At 38.9% G+C, this 17,317-nt stretch overlaps 1 protein-coding gene across 10 annotated transcripts in view; it reads right to left on the bottom strand.

The window, feature by feature from the left end:
- The window catches only part of AASDH (aminoadipate-semialdehyde dehydrogenase), a 47,084-nt gene that overhangs the window by 24,871 nt on the left and 4,896 nt on the right, over positions 1-17,317 (bottom strand). For all 10 annotated transcript variants that reach the window (XR_010841014.1, XR_010841015.1, XM_067035780.1 and 7 more), the window contains 2 exons: positions 15,090-15,415; positions 5,856-6,048 (listed from right to left, as the gene is read on the bottom strand). Coding sequence is in view for 8 of the 10 variants with exons in the window: in XM_067035780.1 (XP_066891881.1) it covers positions 5,856-6,048; positions 15,090-15,415 (519 nt within the window). In the remaining 2 variants the exon portion in view is untranslated. The remainder of the gene's footprint in view (positions 1-5,855; positions 6,049-15,089; positions 15,416-17,317) is intronic.

Here is a 17,317-nt window from a genome sequence, read left to right as displayed (position 1 = left end):
GCCCCATATGAATTCTGGGGGGACACAAACACTCAGACCATAGGACTTTTTATTCTATTGTATGGATCAGGACTAGCTTTTGAATTTCCATATAAAATTTAGGATCAGCTTGTCAATTTCTCCCCCCAAAAAGTCCATTAGGATTTTGACAGGGACTGGGTTTAATTTATAGGGAGAACTGCAATCTTGACAATATTGAGACGTCCAATCCATAAACATGAAATGTCTCTTCATTTATTTAGCTCTTCAATTTCTATCAACAATGTTCTATAGTTTTCATCGTACAAGCCTTGCTCTTCTTTAAATTTATTCCTATTTTATTACTTTTGATGCTATTGTGAATATAATTATTTTCTTAATTTCATTTTTGGGCTTTTTTTTCTATAATGTAGAAATATAGTTGATTTTGCATATTGATCTTGTACCCTCCAACCTTGCTGAAATTAGTTCTAGTAGTTCCCCCATGTCGTCTGCAAATAGTTTTACTTCTTCCCGTCCAGTGTGGGCACTTAATTTCTTTCTTCCTTTTTGCTTTATTGCACTGGCTAGAACAACCAGAATAATGTTGAAGAGAAGTGAAAAAGCAAACATCCTTGCCTTGTTCCCAATCTTAGGGTGAAAGCATTCAGTCTTTTATCCAATTACAATGTTAGCTGTTGTCTTTTCGTAGACATCCTTTATCATGTTGGGGAAGTTCCCTTCTATTCCTAGTTTGTTGACTTTTTTTTTTAATCATTGGCATTGGATTTGCCAAATAATTTTTCTGCATCTGCTGACATAATTATGTGCTTTTTGTTCATTATTCTTTATCTAGTATATAGCATCAGTGGATTTTTGGATGTTAAAGCAAATGTGCATTCCTGGAACAAATCCCACTTAGTCACACTTGATGAAATAAAATTATTTTTAAGGAAGGACAAAAAAAATTTTTTAACATAAAATTCTCTCTCTGCCCATTTGGGCCCCCCCACTACCCTCGCTTTGCAGTGCAATGTGCGTCTGCATTATACATTAACCAGATCACTTTAGAAGACACAGAAATACCTGCTACATTGTAAAAAGCAAATTTCTCCTCGCACCAACAAGGTAATTCCTTAGAAGATAACATTCCTTTCTTAATCCTGTGACGGGTCACAATGACCCACTACTCGCCTTATATGTGCAGATCTAGACTATGTAAACTATCAATATGTCACTTTGATGTATAACTCTTTGTCTTGAAAATGTATATAACTGTGCTTTGACTTCTAACAGGCAGAAGGGTCCTCAGATCTTTCTGAAAGATGGTCTCCTGGGTTATAATCCTCAATTTGGCTCAAAGAACATTCTTTATTTCTTTCTTAGATTGACTAATTTTTCATCAACACATTTTACATTTCCTGAGACTTATTTTATAGCCTAGCATATGACCTATCCTAGGAAATGTGTACTCTGCATTTGGTGGATGGAGTGCTCTACATATGGAATTTGGTTGATAATGTTATTCAAGTCTTCTTTATTATATGCACATTGATTTCTGTCTAGTTTTTCAATGAATTACTGAAAGTAGGGTACTAAAATTTCAAACCATTGAGTCATCTATTTCTTTCAGTTCTGTCCATTTTTGCTTCATGTATTTGGAACCTCTATTTTCAGGCAGATATCATGTTCTTGATATAACAATATACTTTTTAAACTAATTAATTAATTAATTAATTAATTTTGCACCAGGTCTTAGTTGCAGGAGGCAGGCTCCTTAGTTGCTGCTTGCCAGCTCCTTAGTTGCGGCAGGCAGACTCCTTAGTTGTGACATGCGAACTCTCAGTTGCAGCATGCATGTGGGATCTAGTTCCCTGACCGGGGATCATACCCGGGTCCCCTGCATTGGGAGCACAGAGTCCTAACCACTGCGCCACCAGGGAAGTCCCAACAATGTACTTCTTTATGTACTGACCATTTTATCTTTATGAAATGTTTTGTTGCTGGTTTTTTATTTGCTTGTTTATTTCTTTGTTTGTAACTTGCCTGGGCTAAATGTGAATTGTCTCCCCCGTATGGTCACTGATGTCACTGCTCAGTTGGCTTTTCAAATAGGTATTTGGGAACTCCCTGGCAATCCGGTGGTTAAGACTCAGTACCTTCACTGCTGTGGCCCAGGTTCAATCCCTGGTGGGGGAACTAAGATCCCACAAGCTGCATGGTACAGCCAAAAAATAAATTAATTAAATTAAATACTTTTATTTTTTGGCCCTTGGCAGTGAGAGCTTGGAATCCTAACCTCTGGACCGCCAGGGAATTCCCTAAAATACATATTCTTTTTTTTGGCTGCATCAGGCCTTAGTTGCGGCACACGGGATCTTTCGTTGCGGTGTGTGGGCTTCTCTATAGTTTTGACATAAGGGTTTTTCTCTCTCTAGTTGTGGCACGCAGGCTCCAGATTGCATGGGCTCTGTGGTTTGCGGCACGCAGGTTCTCTAGTTGAAGTGCGCGAGCTCAGTAGTTGTGGCGCTCGGGCTTAGTTGTCCCGCAGCATGTGAGATCTTAGTTCCCTGACCAGGGATCGAACCTGTGTCCCCGGCATTGTAAGGCGGATTCTTTACCACTGGACCACCAGGAAAGTCCCAAAAGACATATTCCTGTTTTCATTTTTAAGTCTTACTTCCTAAGCGTCACCTCATGTCTGCATAGCTCAGATGTCAACCAGTGACTAGACAGATTGTCTGTATAGATGGATCTGTGTGTGGATAGGTTAGGTCATTTTCAAGTCTGATCCAGCTTTTATTTTCCATGGGCTCTTTTGTGTCTCTTATGTGCATGCACATAGCCTCAAGGTCAGTCAGGAATGTGCTTGCCCTCCTCACCATAGCAACCTCAGGCTATTGGAGCTGTAGGCCCTTCTTGCTGGCTAGAATGCCACAGATTCCCTTTTCTAAAGCAAAATTCAGCAGTTTTTAAAAACATAAACATATTTCTGTTAAAAAAATAAAACAAAAACAAAACATATTTCAGATAGTTATATGCCTTCAGTTGATTTATAAAGTGTTGAAATGGTTATTTTTGTCAATTTTGTCCAGCTTTATAGTTGCTTTTTGGGGAGAATATCTGCCAATCTCCTCACTTGGCTATAGCCAGAGGTTACGTGAATAAAAGATTTTAAAATGGCTTCTTTCAATAAAAGCTAAAAGGACAACCTGAATTTTAATTTGGGGAGATTATTTAAGGTCATGGCTTGTCAAAATATTTAAGTAGTAGGATAACCCTATATCCCAGTATGTACTTATTGTTCCAGGTTACTGTCTGGGAATTTAGTGCTTTCATTCACTCTCAGGATTCCAAGTTTTTGGTAATAAATTACAGTGGTCACCCTATTTATCCTGAAATGATCCTAAATCAAGCTCTTAACTGTTCTGCCAAGAGTTTTGGGGTTTTATTTTTTTGACAAATTTATTTATTTGTTTGTTTTTATTTTTGGCTGTGTTGGGTCATCATTGCAGTGCGCGGGCTTTCTCTAGTTGCGGTGAGCAGGGGCTACTCTTTGTTGTGGTGCATGGGCTTCTCATTGTTGTGGTTTCTCTTGTTGCGGAGCATGGGCTCTAGGCACACAGGCTTCAGTAGCTGTGGCACGTGGGCTCAGTAGTTGTCACTTATGGGCTCTTGAGCGCAGGCTCAGTAGTTGTGGTGCAAGGGCTTAGTTGCTCCGCAGCATGTGGGATCTTCCCGGGCCAGGGCTCGAACCCATGTCCCTTGCATTGGCAGGCAGATTCTTAACCACTGCGCCACCAGAGAAGCCCCCAAGACTTTTATCATAAGGAAAATCTCTTGTCAAAATGACGACTGAATGGTCCTGCTCTCCATTTTCAGTAAAGCAAATCTGAAACATTCTGGCCTAATTTCTAGTGTTAAGGATAATTTCAACTTTGAACTCTACAAATGAATGCACAACTATGAATACTGAGCAAGGTAAAGCATAGTAACACTTTTCAGATACTCATAAACTGAAATGATCAATTTATTGGCACAGGACAACTCAACATCCTTTGCTACCAAATCATCTTAGGCATAGGGAAATAGAACTTAGCAAATAACAGAAAAAAAATGATAGAAAATGTTTTAGTTTTCTTCCAGATTGTCTAAGTAAAAATTTATGTAAAAATGAAAAACACTTGTTGACACTTTGGTAGATAGCAACCTAAGATTTTGCTCTAACTAAAAGGTTTTACTTTTAAAAGGCATCAAGTTTAAATAATATAACTTTGTTACCCAGAGTATGCAAAAAATTCCCAAATATACTTTAAGTTTATAAGAAACCAAATACTGGCCCTTTCTTCACAAGAGAAAACTCTTACTCCTGAGATAAAGAGGTTCTTAATTTCCTCAAAAGCTTAGTCCATCTCACTTTGGGGCCTTTCTCTCCTGCAATAACTCAAGATATTCTATTTTTTCCAATTTTCAAAACTTTAGTAGCATGTATTCTCTTTGAGAGCTTTTAAGATCCTTGCTTAATATCCAATTAGCTTTGGGCAAGGTTATTTGTAAATAAAATCTGTACAAGGAGCTCTTAAAAAATATATATATGTATCTCCTTGATGACTTACACATTATTTGGTAAGAAATTGACCCTGGAGGGAAAAGGTGAACGCTGATAATAAAATAAAGCTAAAATTCACTACAAGACACGTGTCTTATACAAAAGAAAGGTTAGCCTGTCAGCTTTTGTGCTTCTCTTCCTTACGCAAACCAAGTCAAATGTGATCTGCTCATAATATTCCAAGTAAATATGTATTGTGAGTTATATAAAATCACAATGAAACTATATGCAAAATTTGCTGTATTTTGGGAACAGAGTTAGTAAATGTGCATCAATTTCTCAGAAGGATCTATGATCCCAGAAAAGTTAAAAACCACTGTTAAAGTAAATTTATCTGAGATTGTGTTTTAACATTAAGCAAGGGGGTCAGATTTAAAGAGGTATAAGACACTATTAAGGTACTTAGCAAATATTCCCTGAAAAATTATACTCCTTGAATTTTACAGGAAAATAAAAGTTGTATAATTAAAATTTTGCCCAGATTCATAGAATGATTCACCAACAGATGAGAATTTATACCACTGATACCTAGCAAAACTGCATTGCTATACTCATTTCATTTATATATAATGGTTTTTTTAATAGGATGAAAAACACATTTCCTAAAAAGAAAGTCAGCATCAAATTTTGTCTCTGGGAAGAAATTTAACATCCTCTCAAGTCTCATTTAAAAAAATTTTCATTTATCATGATATGCATATAATTTTATTAATTCTCTCTAGTTTCATTAACCACTTGCAATGTTATATCTTAAGGCTAGAGTACGAGTCACATTCTCGCTAGTTTCATTAACCACTTGCAATGTTATATCTTAAGGCTAGAGTACGAGTCACATACTTTAACATATATATTTTTTAAATCTTCAAAAATGCCAAACTTAAAAAATATTTTTAGGTTAATATAAAACATACCGATGTAAAAATCAGAAAATCTAAATTTCTAAGTCAATTATAATTTAACTTACTTGAAGCAGCTTTTAGTGGGAAACACAATAAACTCAAAACTTTAAGACAAGAGAGGCATATCCCAACAGATTTGAGTAAAAGTTCCTTTAGTTATTATAGTATGTACAAAGTGCATAGTAAAAGAATTTTCTAGACAGAATTAACTGATTTTCTTCATTCCCAAACAAACAAAAAGCGACATCATCAGGAAGACAGCCCTTGATAATCTAACTAGATTATCATTAATCCATTGTAAAGAGCTACAGGAATATAAAATATTCTCTAACACACTTAAAATATTGAACAATTAAAAACAAAACATTTCATTTGCTATTAAAATGTACCTGTAAAATAGTCACTCTGTGATGGGAAAAGAGAACAGCAGCTAATTTTGATGGGAGCACTTTGACAGAAGTTGGTACAATAAGCAGAGAGGCACCACTTGATAGAGCAACAAATATTTCCACAACAGAAGGATCAAAGGTCAGAGGTGAAGCCAGAAACAAAACATCTTCCTGAGTGATCTCAAAAAGCACCCTAAGGCAAAACAGAATGTAATTATGAGAAATGCCTAACATTTAGTAAACACATATCCTAAAGAAGTATTTACAACCATTAAGTTTCCTGATGTTGGCCAGATTTTTTTTTTCTCTTAGATTAACCAAAACGGTGCTATTAATTCTAGAACTTTTCTTTATAAATGTAAGGTTTAAAAGCCATTTAAAGCAAAGCCACTTTTTACCATGATGTATTTTATCATATGTGATCGCCTTCTGATGTGTCAACTTGACTGGAATGAATTACAGTCCTCAGAATTCCCTTTCTATTGATAGTGTTTTTCCCATTAGGGTAGAAGACAAGGGATATTCTCTCTAGACAGTTGGAGGACAGAAGGTAGACAACTGTCATTTGATAGTACACACACCTTCTCCCATTTATTCAATCAAACTTATTCAAATTCAAATTCAAATATCAAACAAATTCAAATCAGCTTAGGTGCTGCTGTGAAGGGATTTTATAGATATGATTAAAGTCCCTGATAAGCTGACTTTAATCAAAAGGGAGGTTATTCTGCGTTGGCTAGATTTACTCAGTTGGAAGGCCTTTAAGAGAGTGTTTAGGTCTTCTCTGAAGAGACTCCAAATAGCAGCTGGATCAGCAATTAGCTAGTTCAGCCATTACTCTCCCTTTCCCCTGGACCCTCTTTCCCAACTTGCCTGTGGACAAGCACATGCCCATGGGGTTCCAGTCTGTTCACAATCACCCCTAATTGTCTACCCAATGGACTTCAGTCTTGCTTACCAGCCCCACAAGGGTAAGCCAATTCCTTGTAATAGATCCCTGATATATACTCCCAGTTCTGTTTTTCAGGTAGAATCTTGACTTATTCTATACTACTTATTGAATGAGGATTAATAGAGACCTCTGACTCCCTTTTCCCACTATTTGGCATTTTCTCTCAATAACTCAACAAAGAGCAGAACAGAATGTATGTGATAAGGGTATTATAGAGCATGGATGGTCAGCAATGAGCCTATAACACTTTTCAATTTAAAGACACAAAACTCATTCTATCTAAATGCAGGGATTACCTTAACTTCAAAATATCTTCAAGCATGGTATTGTGGGCACCCACTTGGAACCCCAGGGTTGGTATGAAGATTACTTTAAGCTGAAGACATTTTGGATTCAACAGATGCAGAAAGAAGCCTTCCTGGAGCTTCCCTTATCTGACTCATAGCAGAAACTTCTGGGGAATGAGACTACCATAAATTCCATCTTCAGGGTGACTTTTACTCCCAAAAGTACACCAAGAGTAAACCCACCATAAACCCCCTCTACTGGGGAGTTTTATGGCCCTGAGGACATGATGAAACTACCCTCATACGCATAGGCCAACATTACCACAAAGTTTCTTATCTGCTTTTGTCTTTCCTAAAGAAACCAATTTGTATATCCCATAGAAGCATTTCTTCCCCTCCCTTTCCCCTACTAAGTTAGGTAGATAAGCCCCAACTTTAAGCATTTAATGATGGAGTTCAGAACATGCTATCCCAAAATATGCAGCTCTGGTATATTGACCATTTTGAATTAAAGGCACTTGAAAAACAGCAAAACAAAAACACTCTGACCTTCCTGTTTTTCATAAAGACAGATGAAATTCCCACATGAAAGATGTCCTCCCTATACCAGAAGGAAAGTAATGTTCTTAATATCAAGGATGAGACGCTGAAAGCAAGAGAACTCTATACAAAAGAGACCTGGTTAAAATAATTCTTATCTTCCTTTAGCCTCCCCACACAGTTTAGTCACTTTTCCACAACTGCCTCTCTTTGTTTAACCTAATATAGTCTTGTCATTTCTTTGGGTCATTCCTTATGAAGGATCCTGTGTCACATAAAACTTGTTATACTTAAATGTATGCTTTTCTTCCATTGACCTTTCTTTTGTCGATCTAATTCTCAGACCCAGCCAAAAAGAATCCTAAGAGGATAAAAAGTGATGAAATAAAATTTACATTTTAAGGCAGGACAAGAAAATTTAAACATAAAATTCTCTGTGTCTGTTTGGGTCTCTCCCACCTCCTTCCCAACTGTGCAGCGTGCATCTGCATTACACATTAACCAAGCCTCCTCAAAGATATGAATGCCTCCTCCACTGTAAAAGATCATTTCTCCCCCCTTTCTTCTGATGCTAGCAATGTGACTTCTTAAAAGAACAGCATTCTTTCCCAACTCTGTAGGGGGTCGTAATGACTTGCAACTCGCTTTGTACATGCTTACCTGGACTATATATATATCTTTGGAGAACTTTATGTAAAATATCAGTATGTCATTTTGGTGTATGATCATTTGTCCGGAAAATGTATGAGTGTGCCTTCGACTTTTAACATGCAGAACAGTTCTCAGAGCTTTCTGAGACTCTCTCAGGTTATAATCCTCAGTTTGGCTTGAATAAAATTCCTTTTTTTCTTCTCAATTTGTTAATTGAATTTTCATTGACAAAGGTAAAAGTCTGCCTCCGCTACAATGAGCGAGCTATTATTTTGTTAGCTCCCATACATATATGAATAAACATTTCTTCTTTGTTAATCTGTCTTTTGTCAGTCTAATTCACAGGTTCCCAGGTACTGAACTTAAGAGGGTAGAGGAAAAGTTATTCTTCCCCAACAATATAGGTTTTTAAATATAATTATATATATATATAATTTTTTTAAATAAATTTATTTTATTTATTTTTGACTGCGTTGGGTCTTCACTGCTGTGCTGCTTTCTCTAGTTGCAGCAAGCGGGGGCTACTCTTCATTGAGGTGCACAGGGTTCTCATTGCGGTGGCTTCTCTTGTTGTGGAGCATGGGCTCTAAGCACACGGGCTTCAGTAGTTGTGGCACGCAGGCTCAGTAGTTGTGGCGTGCAGGCTCAGTAGTTGTGGTGCATGGGCTTAGCTGCTCCATGGTACATGGGATCTTCCCGGATCAGGGCTCAAACCCATGTTCCCTGCACTGGCAGGCAGATTCTTAACCACTGTGCCACCAGGGAAGCCCTAAATCTGATTATAACTTAATCTAATTATATATTTGTGTCTCAGATAAGCTAAAAAAAAAATGTATGATAAAAGCTACACTCAAACTTCAATTTTTAATGGACTTATTCTTCACAAATATTGTCTGGTTTCCTAGTTAGAATTCAGGGGAGAACATATTTTATAACAGGCTTTCAATAATGCTTGAGCCCTGGAAATCATTTTTTTGGTCTCAGTTCTGTGAACAAAAGTGGGCAGTGTTAAGCATTCATGGAGAATCTGGAAGTTAAAGAATGTAGCTTAAGAAGTATCCAGTATAGGAAAAGTTAAAAGAGACAGATTTTAAAGAAGAAAAGAGATAGAATGGAACAAATATTTGTTGAGGGGCTTCCCTGGTGGCGCAGTGGTTGAGAGTCCACCTGCCGATGCAGGGGACACAGGTTCGTGCCCCGGTCTGGAAAGATCCCACATGCCACACAGCGGCTGGGCCCGTGAGCCATGGCTGCTGAGCCTGCGGGTCTGGAGCCTGTGCTCCGCAACGGGAGAGGCCACAACAGTGAGAGGCCTGCATACCGCAAAAAAAAAAAAAAAAAAAAATTTGTTGAGCTTACTACTTCTGAGGCTTAGGTGCTGTATATCTTACTTATTGTTTCTCATTTTCCCAACCACCCTATGATGCAGATATGGTTATTACCACCATTTAAAAATGGAGGAAAAGGAAATTCAGGGAGGTTAAGTAACTTGTGCAAAGTCATAAATATCAACCAAAAAAAATAGTACTTAAATACCATTTTTAAAAGACTTTACAACTGTATGTTCCTGTATTAATTTCAACAGAATATTCAAGATATGTAATATTAGAAAAGATGTCTGCCCAAAAATTTATTTTAGAAGGTCAACTGAGAAGAGAATTCAGCAAGAAAAATAACTATAGTTCTCTTTTTTATTTTTGGCTACGTTGGGTCTTTGTTGCTGAGCATGGGCTTTCTCTAGTTGCGGTGAGCAGGCTACTCCTTGTTGTGGTGCACGGGCTTCTCATTGCGGTGGCTTCTCTTGTTGAGGAGCACGGGCTCTAGGTGCAAGGGCTTCAGCAGTTGTGGCGCGTGAGCTCTAGAGCACAGGCTCAGTAGTTGCGGTGCACGGACTTAGCTGCTCCGCAGCATGTGGGATCTTCCTGGGCTAGGGCTTGAACCCATGTCCCCTGCATTGGCAGGTGGAGTTTAAACCACTGAGCCACCAGGGAAGCCCATGTAGTTCTCTTTAAGATATGATTATAAAAATATATTTAACAAGATAAATAATCTAAACAAATATATAAAAAGGATTTTTGTTGGGCATTCCTTCAGAGTACTATATTAAGTCATCAAGCTCCAGAAGTAAAAGGGGGCTTAAAAAAAAAGCCACAATAAAATAATAGAAAAGTTCTACTTTTTTTTCTTTTTTTACTTTTTTTTTTAACTTCACTGAGCTACTTTTCTTGTTTGACTGAAACAAAAGGAGTTTTAAATTTCCATTTCATTTCTGACTCTGCAATCAAACTAGGTAATTGTGCACAAAAAACAAAATAGCTCCTTAAAAACTAAAAGCTCACAAATGCTTATACAACTAAAGACTATATATCTGATGCACAGCTATCAAAGAGCAGCTATTCACCTTTTTTTTTCTTTTTTTTTGGCATAATCTAGAAAGATTAGTAAATATTTTAAGGGAAGTTCAATTCCATGTTGTCACTACAGAAGATAACATATCTGTCTTAGTAAAATGCCTGTGGGCATAAACAACACAATTCTTCTCACATGTTATTAAAACAATAAAGCAAAAGACAAACAGCAAATCAAAGTCCCATCATCTGCTTTCAGAGAGTAGTACTGTCACAGATAAAAAAAACAAAAAAAAACAAAAAAGGTTTACCCTCACAGTTTACTGAGTTTACTGTCTATATTAATAGGACTTACTATTTACATTGTCTTCATTAGCAGTTTTATTATTCTAGGGACTCTAAACCAAGAAAACAGAAGTTACATATAACTTTACTGTTCATTAATGAAAACCAAATCACCTCTTTAACAAAAGCATCAAAAACAGTTTATAACCTAAGACTCTCTGAACCTCTTTTCTCAAAAGTTCCTTTGCTATTTCCACCAATTCATCATTATTATATCACAAACCTTACCCAATCCTTAAATTAAGTCCCTGTATTGAAAGATATAGGGACCTCCCTGGTGGTGCAGTGGTTAAGAATCCGCCTGCCAACGCAGGGGATGTGGGTTTGATCCCTGGTCCAGGAAGATCCCACATGCTGCGAAGCAACTAAGCCCGTGCACCACAACTACTGAGCCTGCACTCTAGAGCCCACGAACCACAACTACTGAAGCCCGCGCACTTAGAGCCCATGCTCCGCAACAAGAGAAGCCACCGCAATAAGAAGCCTGCAAACCGCAACTAAGAGTAGCCCCACTTCGTCGCAACTAGAGAAAGCCTGCGCGCATCAACGAAGACCCAATGCAGACAAAAAATAAATAAAATAAATACATAAATAAAGAATCTGCCTGCCAATGCTGGGGACATGGGTTCGAGCCCTGGTCCGGGAAGATCCCACATGCTGTGGAGCTACTAAGCCCGTGCACCACAACTACTGAGCCTGTGCTCTCTAGAGCCTGCAAGCCACAACTACTGAAGCCCGCGAGCAACAGCTACTGAAGGCCATGAGCCTAGAGCCTGTGCTCTGCAACAAAAGAAGCCACCGCAATGAGAAGCCCATGCACCGCAAAGAAGAGCAGCCCCTGCTTCGCTGCAACTAGAGAAAGCCCGTGCACAGCAACGAAGACCCAATGCAGCCAAAAATAAATAAATTACTTAATTTAAAAAAAAAAAAGGAAAGATCTACCTTACTTCAAAATCTCAGTAAATCAGATCTTTCCCTTCTCCTCTGAGACCATCATACTCTTGGAAGTAGGCAGCATTCTCTTTTACCAATGTAAGCAATAAACTCAGCTTTATCTTACTAACAGGTTATACTGATATTTGGGGAGTCAGCTGAAATTTGGTACTCCTTAGCTTGGTGATTTAAGTTCAAATCAAATAGAAAATTTAACATCACTGTTTCAATTTCTAAATTGGATATCTTTACAGTTCATCTTTCAGAATCCAATTATTTAGCACTTTGCTTACTTGTGAACCTAAAAGTAAACCAAAAAGGGTTTAATAAGCAAAGAGATTTCATTAAGTTCAAGCACAAAATAGCTATCAAGAAATTTGTACACTCTACTCACAAATTAGCCCCTCATCCCTCACTGAGCACATATTTGCTCTCACCTTACAGACAATTCCTGCCTGTTAGGCCCAGTGCCTCTTAGCTGTCTTTCCCACCTCTCCTAGATTCCAAATCAGCTCCACTCTCTTCAAGTTGCCTATATCTCCATCCCCACCTCACTTCCCATAATGTTAGCATAGGACATTGCATCCTATTTATTTCTAAAGTTACAATCCAACAACTTCCTCTAACATTCCTTATTACATAAAGAATTTATGTAATTTATTATCCCTCTTATCCTTTTAAGGCTCTCTAAAGAAGAGAGAGTATTTTAAATATCATCTCCTCCCATCTCAAAGTATCTTACTCCTTTACCATATTTTTACTACTTGATTTTCCTAACCAATCTTCCTACCAGGTCTTTATGCTCAGCCTACAAGTCTCTCCCATCTAAAAACAAAGATAAAAAAGCTACACCCTCCCAGAATCCTTTCTCTTCTATTAAAACTAGTTTCTAGAAAATAACACTTTACTTTTGTTGTTTCCATTTCCTTATCTCTCATTCTCTTATCTCCAGCCTGTACTGTCTTCAGCCCTGGAAATAGAAGTGAAGTCACCAAAGACCAGATTGTCAGGACTTCCCTGGTGGTCCAGTGTTAAAGAATCTGCCTTCTAATGCAGGGGATGTGGGTTCAATCTCTGGTCGGGGAACTAAGCTTGCGCACTTCAACTAGAGAGAAGCCCACGTGCGGCAAACTACAGAGTCCACACACCACAACTAGAGAGAGAAAACCTGCACACCAGAACTAGAGAGAAGCCACATGAAGAGCCCATGCGCCACAACAGAAGATCCCACATGCCACAATGAAGATCGTGCATGCCACAACTAAGACCCAATGCAGCCAAAAATTTAAATAAATAAATAAAATAAATATTAAAAACAAAACAAAACAAAACAAAAAGACTGCCAATTACAACAGACACCTCTGCAGCATTTAACCATTCCTTCCTTCTAGACCTGGGCATCCAATATGGCAGCCACTAGATACATGTGCCTATTGAGCACTAACAATGTGACTGGTCCACATAGAGATGTTTAAGTATAAAATACATGCTAGATTTTGAAAATAATTCGTATATAAAAAAGAATGTAGGACTTCCCTGGTGGCACAGTGGCTAAGAAACTGCCTGCCAATGCTGTCGACACCAGTTCGATCCCTGATCCAGGTAGATCCCACATGCCACAGAGCAACCAAGCCCATGTGCCACAACTACTGAGCCTACGCTCTAGAGCCCACAAGCCACAACTACTGAGCCCGCATGTTCTGTGACAAGAGAAGCCACTGCAATGAGAACCACTCACGGCAACGAAGAGTAGCCCCCACTCACTGCAACTAGAGAAAGCCCTTGTGCAGCAACGAAGACCCAATGCAGCCAAAAATTAAAAAAAAAAAAAAAAAGAATGTAAAGTACCTCACTAAATTTTTATATTGATTACATATTAAAATGATATTTGGGGTATACTGAATGAGATATATTGTTAAAATTAATTTCACTTTTTACTTTTTAAAAATTAATTAATTATTTTTGGCTGTGCTGGGTCTTTGGTGCTGCACACAGGCTTTCTCTAGCTGTGGCGAGTGGGTGCTACTCTTTGTTGCGGTGTGCGGGCTTCTCACTGCAGTGGCTTCTCTTGTTGCAGAGCACGGGCTCTAGGCACGTGGGCTCAGTAGTTGTGGGTTGAGGGCTCTAGAGTGCAGGCTCAATAGTTGTGGCACACGGGCTTAGTTGTTCCACGGCATGTGGGATCTTCCCGGACCAGGGATCAAACTCATGTCTCCTGCATTGGCAGGCAGATACTTAATCACTGCGCCACCAGGGAAGTCCCCACTTTTTACTTTTTAAATGTGGTTACTAAAAAATTTTTAATTATATAAAACTTATAATGACATAAAATTATAGATGTGTCCATGAGGTTTCCATTTCTATTTCTGTTTCCTCCTCTGATTTTCTAAGCCTACTCCCTTCTGGTTCCCTTCCTCCTCTATTTCCTCCTTTCTTCAAAAGTTGAGGGGCTTCCCTGGTGGCGCAGTGGTTGAGAGTCCACCTGCCAATGCAGGGGACACGGGTTCGTGCCCCGGTCCGGGAAGATCCCACATGCCGCAGAGCAGCTAGGCCCGTGAGCCATGGCCACTGAGCCTGCGCGTCCGGAGCCTGTGCTCTGCAACGGGAAAGGCCACAACAGTGAGAGGCCCGGGTACCGCAAAAAAAAAAAAAAAAGTTGAGAATCTCAACTTTAGAGAGATTTCTCATTTCCCATAACAGTAAAACCAACTCAACGATGCTATAAGAGTAAACTTAATGAAATGCAAAATTTTTTAATGGTTCCTTGGATTAAGTTCAAACTTCTCCAACAGAGCACAGCAGGTGCCTTCCCCCTCAGGTCATGAGTCCTACCCTCCCACTCTTCAGCTCTGCCCAGTGCACTCTAGCAAGCCAAACTCCTTCTTTCTCCCATACCTCTGTAGGTACCTCTGCCAGGAATGTTTCCTCTCTTCTTACTAATAATTAAGAAGCAAAGCTTCCAGCCATATCATTTGATTGTTGTTTGGCTCCAGGTCTGGATCAAACAGGTAAAGCCTTACTCTGCAGAGAACTAAAGTTCAGACATAGCTGAAACAAGAGACCCAAGTACTTAGGACTGTCGATTTAGGAACAAGACTTATAAAGAATAGGTATTTCAAAATTCATTTTTCCCTTTAAAATACAAGTTCTGAAGAAGGATTCTAAGGATAGAACTTACCGGAAGTGCTGGATGTTTGGCACTATACATGCATGAGGGACTCTGACAATCTTAGGTATCCCCGTGGTGCCTGATGTATGGAGAACATAGGCCAAGCAATGCTTTAGCCTCACATCCATGTGCTCTTCTGACTTTTCTTCACTGCTGTTCTCAGAATTCACGCTCCTTGTCATTTTTTCTTTTTCATATGTCTCTCTTCTTATGCTATTATTTAGCATCAAGTGCACCTCAACATTTTTCCAGTGAAGTCTGAAGAGTACTAGGTCATTATGTTCTACTGTAAACATATCATAGTTCAATAATGTTTCATAGGAAGATTTGAATTTCTGTATTAAATGGGGAACAAAGTTTTACAACATTAATACGTTAAAAGGCATTCTCTTTTATACAGAATATATATAGAATATTAAGTATTCATTTACTCATTCAACATAGCTTTTTTTTTTTTTTTAAGTACAGCTGACTTTTTTTTTTTTTTTCTTTTTGCAGTACCCGGGCCTCTCACTGTTGTGGCCTCTCCCGTTGCGGAGCACAGGCTCCGGACCCGCAGGCTCAGCGGCCATGGCTCACAGGCCCAGCCGCTCCGCGGCATGTGGGATCTTCCCAGACCGGGGCACAAACCCGTGTCCCCTGCATCGGCAGGCGGGCTCTCAACCACTGTGCCACCAGTGAAGCCCTGTACAGCTGACTTTTGAACATGGGTTTGAATTGCGCAGGTCCACTTATATCCGAGGTTGGCTGAATCTGCGGATGCGGGTACCAAGGACAACTGTAAAGTTATAGGCGAATTTTCCACTGTGCAGAAGTCAGTGCCCCTAATCCCTGAGTTGTTCAAGGGTCAACTGTACTTGCTGTATATCCAAGAATAAAAAGATAAATGAGAAACCTCCAAGAGTAAAGTGCAGTGCTTACTTTCAAACTCATCTTTAAAACAGAGACATAAAAACATACAACTGCAGTGCATTGTGGTATGATAATGAAATATGCTTTAAATGTGAATGAGAACAGGGGATTTCCCTGGCGGTCCAGTGGTTAAGACTCCATGTTTCCACTGCAGCGGGCGCAGGTTCGATCCGTGGTCCGGGAACTAAGATCCCACATACCGTGGCACAGCCAAAATCAATCAATCAAAAAAAAAAAAAACCACACAAATGAGAACAGAGAAGGCTGAACTTAACTTACCTGGAAGGTCAGAGATTGATTCTTCATATGTAATATTTGTGTTATAAGTAGCTATTCTCCAAATAAAGAGGGCTACTTTAAACAAACAAGTCAATACACAGTATCTGACCTGACAAAGCTGGTGTTATGGAGAACAGTAAGCATTCCAATAAGCTACAGAATTGGGGGAGTGGAGAAGATAAGTAGTGCTGTTGATAGGAGATGAGATGCTAATCCTTAATAACTGTACACTCAACACCAAGGAGTTTAGATCTTAACCTGTGATGGGATCCAACTGAAAGTGGCAATAGCACAGACTAGACTTTGCTTGTCAAGGAGAGACTGATATGCAAGACTCTGATAAATGAGAGTCTTTAATGAACCTTTCATAACAATTCAGATATACTATATAGGCCTGAATGGTCTATAGACAGAAAGGGTAGACAGAAAGGGTCTATGAAGAAAGAGTCAATAGGACTTGATGACTTTCTGGAGAGGGAGTGAGCTTGAGAAGATTGCTGAGTTTCTGGCTCAGTTATTTGGTAGATGGAAATAGATTAATACAGAAGTTTCCTTTGAGTATATCTTTTTAGGTTGATAAGCAGCAGCTTAATGAAGCATAACAAGTTTTCACAATAAAGAAATCAATTTAAATGAGGAAAAGATCACAACCCAAGACCAGGAGTTTTCTGTTTGTGTTGTGGTTTTAGGTGTAAGGTGTGGTATATCCTGTAATGTAAAAAAAATTAAGGTCCACATATTCTTAAGACCTAGCTCAAAAACCATCCTCCTCCATTAAAACTGTCCTATCTCTACTAGGTTACATATACTTCGCTTAGGGCAATATCACACTATGCAGACCTTGGAAGTACTAACCTTTTCCCTCCAACTATATAAGCAAGAATCATATCTTAGGCTGCTTTCACATACCAATGCCCTCCCAAACACCCTGTCTCTAGTGCAGAGTTTCTCAATCTAAACACTACTGACACTCTGGAACAGTTAAATCTTTGTGGGGACTGTCTTATGCATTGTAGGTTTTTTAGCAGCATCCTTGGCCTCTACCC

This window comes from Kogia breviceps, chromosome 6 (assembly GCF_026419965.1).
Source record: "Kogia breviceps isolate mKogBre1 chromosome 6, mKogBre1 haplotype 1, whole genome shotgun sequence".
NCBI classification, from domain to species: domain Eukaryota; kingdom Metazoa; phylum Chordata; class Mammalia; order Artiodactyla; family Physeteridae; genus Kogia; species Kogia breviceps.
This window is presented reverse-complemented; position numbering and strand designations above follow the sequence as displayed.